The sequence below is a fragment of the Apteryx rowi genome, unplaced genomic scaffold, assembly GCF_003343035.1.
Source record: "Apteryx rowi isolate R43461 unplaced genomic scaffold, aptRow1 scaffold_67, whole genome shotgun sequence".
In the NCBI taxonomy this organism is placed as follows: Eukaryota; Metazoa; Chordata; class Aves; order Apterygiformes; family Apterygidae; genus Apteryx; species Apteryx rowi.
In genome coordinates this window covers 742,940-748,865 of record NW_020450949.1, presented here as the reverse complement: position 1 = coordinate 748,865, position 5,926 = coordinate 742,940, and the positions used below count along the sequence as shown (strand labels likewise).

Here is a 5,926-nt window from a genome sequence, read left to right as displayed (position 1 = left end):
GCTAAGAGGCGCCGCCGGCGCCCCCGCACCGCCGCGCCGCCGCCATGCCGCCGCCCGCTCTGCTCTGCCTCTGCTTCTGCCTCTGCGCCCGCGCCGCCGCCTTCGCCAGGGACGGCGACTACACCATCGCCGGGCTCTTCCAGATCCACAGCCTGCCGCCGCGGGCCGCCGCCCGCCCGCAGGTGGACGCCTGCGACGAGTGAGTGCGCCGTGACGGGGCCGTGACAGGGTCCCCGGCGCCGTGACAGGATCCCCAGGGCCGTGACAGGGCTGTGACAGCGACCCCGGGGCCGCGATGGGGCCGTGACAGGAGCCCCCGAGGCCATGACAGGGTCCCCGGGGCCATGACAGGGGCTGTGACGGGGTCCATGGGGCCCTGACAGGACCCCCTGGGGCCGTGACAGGGTCCCTGGGGCCGCGGCAGACCCCTGGGCTGCGGCAGGATCCCCGTGCGAGCGCGGGTCCCCTCTGCAGCGCAGCCCCGCACCACCACGGCTCCCGCCTCTGCCCCGGGGGCTCCCAGCCACTGAGGGGCAGCCGGTTTCTTTGCCCTCGAAGCCCCGCGGGCTGGGTGGGCAGAGGGGGGAAAAGCTGGCATCACCCTGGGAGAGTGCAGGGGAAGGAGAGTGACCAGGAGTTTTAACTGAATAGGAGAGCGGTGTTGTATAGCTGCAGTAGTAATGGCATGTCGCTTTATACCACGCAATCATGTTCCCCAGTTCTCCCTTCTGAGCACTTTAAGCCCCTGCACAGGCGGGCAGAGTAAGGCACAGCAAAGCAAAGTGGAGCAATTGGCTTGAAATACGTAGTGTGTCCGTTTGCTCCCTGATTCCGGGCCTGGGGGAATCCATCAGCACTGCTCCAGCAGGCATTTCCAAGACCTTGCAAAGCCCCTGCACGTCTTTCAGTTTACCCCTGGCAACGCATGTGTGTTTGTGCAGCGCTAGTGCCTTCCGGAGCCACGGCTACCACCTGGTCCAGACCATGAGGTTCACTGTGGAGGAGATAAACAACTCCAGCACCCTCCTCCCCAACGTCACCTTGGGCTACGACATTTATGACACGTGTTCGGAGTCTGCCAACATACACGCAACACTGCGTGTCCTTGCCCAGAAAGGGCAGCACAGCATTGAGATGCTCCGTACCTTCCGGCACTACGAGTCCAGGGCTGTGGCTGTCATTGGGCCCGACAGCACTAAACTGGCCCTCACCACAGCAGCTATCCTGAGTGTCTTCCTTATACCAGAGGTAAGCTCTGCTCCCCCGCGGCAGGAACGAGCGTGTTGCAAAGGGGTGTCTATGGCAAAAAAAAAGAGCTCTTGAGGACTAATTGTTTGAGAGGAGAGGGGGCTTGGAGTTGAGGAGCAGGCAGATGAAGGATCCAAACTGTTGGCTGGAAACGCAGCCTCTGGGCCCCTGCTCCTCTGTAGTACCTGGCACCAGCTTTGGTCTGGCAGCATTGCCTAGGATCTCATCCCAAGCTTTTAGCTGACAGGCAGGAATCATGCCTAGCTGGCTGTCCTTCAAAGATCTCTCTTGCAGCAGCACACAAAGGAGCAATTGCCTTCGAGTCTGCCACCTCCCCAGCTCTAATTCTCGTCAAGAGACCTACTCGTGCCATTTCCTCCTTGGGCACCGTTGCATAGCACCAGCGCCCTCCTCGGTTGTCACTGCTCAGGCTGGGTAACTCCCTTCTCCCGACTCCCTTTGCAGATTAGTTATGAAGCCTCCGTGGAAACACTGAGCCTGAAGCGGTTGTACCCCTCGTTCTTGCGCACTATTCCCAGCGATAGGCAGCAGGTGAAGGCGATTGTACTGCTGCTGCAAAGGTTCAGGTGGACTTGGGTTGCTCTGCTGGGCAGTGACAACACCTATGGCAGGAGTGGATTAGAGGCCCTCCACGAGCTGCTGAGCGCGCACGACATCTGCATCGCCTACCGAGGCATCATCCCCTCCAACAAGGATGCCAGCAGCCCGGAGCTCCACCACATGGTCAGAATCCTCATGGATATCAGGGTCAATGTCACCATTGTCTTCTCCAGCAAACAAATTGCCCGCCCTTTCTTTGAAGTGGTGGTCCAGGAGAACATCACGGGCATGGTGTGGGTGGGCACTGAAGATTGGTCTTTAGCCCAAACAGTCTGGCACGTGCCTGGCATCCAGAATATCGGCTCTGTGATTGGGATGTCAATCAAGCAGACTGAGTCCATGATACTGAAACATTCTGAACCTTGGAAAAGTGCAGAGGAAAGTGCCAGCAGCACAGGGGCAGGCGGGGGAAATGGTGGGAGCAGCAGAGAGAGCACCCAGCTGAACTGCACCCAGGGCTGTACAGGATGCCGCTTGCTCACCACTGCCCCTGATGAGTATGACACTAAAGCCTCCTACAGCGTGTACACAGCTGTGTACGCTGTAGCCCATGGTCTCCACAACCTGCTGGGCTGTGCCTCAGGAGCGTGCAGCAAAGACAGAGTCTATCCCTGGCAGGTAAGAGCAACACAAGGAAAAACCTTCTTCCTTTTATGGTATGGATTTTCCCCACAAAGTGGTACCCCTCGTGTGCAGGAGTTTTCAATCCCCCTCAGAGAATCATTTCCAAGCAGAAGAAAGGCTGTTTTGGCAGCTAGGGCACTATTACAGCGTTCAAAACTGAGTCCTCCACACTGCTCCAGGTTATAAGTCTCAGCCTCTGGCCATGCGGATCAGTGCAGGCCTTCTCTCAAGGGCTTCCCCTTAACTGATGTCTCCAACTGTGTGAGTCTCTGTCTGCGCAGCAGCTGCCTTGTGGGTTTCAGCTGCCCATCACAGTCCAAGCAGCCTGGAGGGATCCAGGCCTGCATTCTGGGTCACTTCCATTCCTCTACCACTAGCCCCTTGCAGAAACCTGGAAGAGATTTTCTGCAGCTGGGCATACGCTAGCTGATGAGGAATTTGAGAGGAGACATCAGCAGAAAAGGGGACCCCTAGCACCTCTCCCACCTGAGACAAGGCTCTCAGTGGGAGTCTTGTCATCATGAAGGGCTTTTCTCTTACTCCTTTGTTTTGCAGCTCCTAGAAAAAATCAGGCAAGTAAACTTCAGCCTGCATGAGAACCAGATCTCTTTTGATGCCAACGGGGACATTCTTAAAGGCTACGACATCATTATGTGGAATTGGAGAGGCCCAGGCTGGTCTTCTGATGTAGTTGGATCTTTCAGTGTAAACCCTGACAGGCTGAGTATTGACCAGGACAAAATCCTATGGCACACAAAAGATAACCAGGTACTGTTCTGCATCCAAATCACATTTATTGCTCATGGTAAAGCCAGCTGCATTCCCACGAGTTCTTTGGTGCTTTCCCACAACAGGACAAATCTGAGGGCAGAAAGCAGCAGTGTGGGGGTGGGAGAATCTCCATGTTCCCACCACTGGCAACTTTCACCAAAATCCAAAATATAAGCAGGGTACATGAGCCTAAAAGGCTCCCAAGTCCTGCTTTTATCTTTACTTTTAAACAATCTCATTTTCCCACCAGCACCTCTGGGGGAAAAAAAGGAGAAGGCTCTCAGCCACTGCCCAGGGTCTATCCTGAAATTGAGGGCAGCAAGCTTCCCAAACGCTGCCAGGGCTAGGCCTCGCGCTCAGCTTCACCCGTCCTACCGCCCACCCTGTTTGCGCCGCCGCAGAGGCTCGGCCTCTGCGCGCCTCATCGTTGCCGTGCTCCCAACAGGCTCCCGTCTCCGTGTGCTCCCAGGCCTGTCAGGCAGGCGAGAAGAGGCTGCAGCACGGCCGCCACAGGTGCTGCTTCAGCTGCGTGGCCTGTCCGGCAGGAACCTTCCTGAACAGAACGGGTCAGTAAATCCTGAACGGCTTCCCCCACCCCTTTCCTTGCTGCTCCGCTCCCCTGCCTGCACCTTTCCTCCCTGTTCTGTCTGCTCCCTGCTTCTGTCTTACCCTCTGCCCTGCACCCAGCCGCAGCAGCTGTCTCCTCCCCTCTCGTTGCCTTTTCCTCGCTATGATGAGTAAATATATTTGAGTTCACCTAAATGCAGGTCAGTCTGACTTCTCCATTTAAATGCTTGTGGGTATGCAAAAACCACCCCCTGTGCTTGACCACAGCCTGGGCCCGGTGCTCGGCTGGGTGAAGCTGCTAATAGATGGTTCCACAGTCAAATGAGCAGCCGAGGCGGTGCCCGCAGAGCCCCCTTCCTGGTGTGCTCTGCTGCTTTCTCCTGGGGCCAGGATCTGCCCTGACAGCTGCTTCCTGCACCACATCCCCTGGAAGGGAAATTCAGCCCCATGCTGCCTATGTCCCCCCGATGGCAACGAGTCCTTCCGCATCGTGCGGTCGCTAGCAGTTCCCGAGTCCTCGGGGCATATGGAAATGTGCCGTGCCTGGGACTGGCAGCAAGATTGTCTCGTCTCAGGCACCCTAGCCACAGCTCTAAACCTATTGCCAGCAGGTGCCCCTTGCCACGTGGCTGCCTCAGTCTGCCCTTCCACTGAGCGAGGACAAAACGGCCAGCTTTGGGTAACAGCAGGCACAGGGAACTTCCGCAGGCGGTCTCCGAACACGCCTGGTTGGTGTTACTTTTCCCATAGCCATATCACAGCCTACAGAAGCAGAGCTGCTGCAGACACTTGCCAGTCTTTGCAGGCCTCTGGCTACTGCTGGAGGCAACTTCCCCTCCCGGCCTGGACCTCGGCCCGTTCAGCTGTAAGCCCCAAAGCTCCGGCCCCAGCCAGAGCTCCCCCCTTCAATCCCCTTCCACAGCCTGCCACAGCGCTGCTATGGGCACGCAGAGCTGCGCACCTTAACTCCTGGGTTTGCTGCCTTTCACCCCAAGCAGCGGACTGTGTTTTGGAAAAGGAGCCCCACCACCACCAAAGGCTTGGAGGTGCCCAAGCCGAAGGAGCAGGGCCTGAGGAGCAGGCAGTCCTAGCTGGAGCCCACGGGCGGTGGGAGGGGTGGCGCTCCAGGCAGCAGATCTCTTACCTGGGTCCACGGCGTACGAGGCGCCTCAGCTCCTGCCTGGGCTCGTGTCCTCTGCAGACCTCTACGCCTGCCAGCCCTGTGGGAGAGATGAGTGGGCTCCAGCAAGGAGCGAAGCTTGCTTCAACCGGACTGTTGATTTCCTGTCCTGGGCTGACCCCATCTCCTGGGCCCTGCTGACTCCCATCGCCCTCCTCATGCTGCTCGTGGCAGGGCTGGCCATTGTCTTTGCGCTGAACATCTCCACCCCGGTGGTGAAGTCAGCAGGCGGAAAGATGTGCTTCGTCATGCTGGGCGCTCTGGCCTGCGCCTGCAGCAGCCTCTTCTGCTACTTCGGCGAGCCCACCCGGCTCACGTGCCTGGTGAGGCTGCCGCTGTTCTCCATCAGCTTCACCGTTCTGCTCTCGTCTATCACGACGCGCTCCTTCCAGATCGTCTGCATCTTCAAGCTGAACAGGAAGTGGCCTGCCCTCTACGAGGCCTGGACGCGGCACAGGGGGCCCGCACTGTTCATCGGCGGCAGCACGGCAGTGCAGGTGGCGCTGTGCCTGCTCGCGGTGAGCGCCAGCCCCTCCGTCCCCAGGAGGAACTACGGCGCGTCCGCGGAGCGGGTTGTGCTGGAGTGCTCGCAGGACAGCTCGCAGAGCGCGACCGCCACGGTCGTCTACAACGTGCTGCTCAGTGCCTGCTGCTTTGCCGTCAGCTACCTGGGCAGGGACCTGCCCGAGAACTACAACGAGGCCAAGTGCGTCACGCTCAGCCTGCTGCTGCACTTCGCCTGCTCCGCCTGCGTGCTCACGGCCTACGGCTCCCACCCGGGCCGGCCGCTGGTGGCCGCGGGCGCGCTCAACATGCTCTGCGCCCTCGCCGCCCTCCTGGGCGGCTACTTCCTGCCCAAGGCCTACGTCGTCCTCTTCCGCCCCGAGCTCAACACGGCCGCGCACTTCCAGATGT

The 5,926-nt window shown here is 59.2% G+C and overlaps 1 protein-coding gene across 1 annotated transcript in view; it reads left to right on the top strand.

The window, feature by feature from the left end:
• The first annotated feature begins 34 nt into the window (after positions 1–34).
• ZBTB48 (zinc finger and BTB domain containing 48) overlaps positions 35–5,926 on the top strand; it is a 14,144-nt gene continuing 8,252 nt past the window's right edge. Inside the window, exons 1-6 of the mRNA XM_026085429.1 lie at positions 35–199; positions 942–1,248; positions 1,714–2,487; positions 3,049–3,261; positions 3,710–3,830; positions 5,033–5,925. Coding sequence (XP_025941214.1) covers positions 45–199; positions 942–1,248; positions 1,714–2,487; positions 3,049–3,261; positions 3,710–3,830; positions 5,033–5,925 — 2,463 coding nt within the window. The 5' untranslated portion in view covers positions 35–44. The remainder of the gene's footprint in view (positions 200–941; positions 1,249–1,713; positions 2,488–3,048; positions 3,262–3,709; positions 3,831–5,032; position 5,926) is intronic.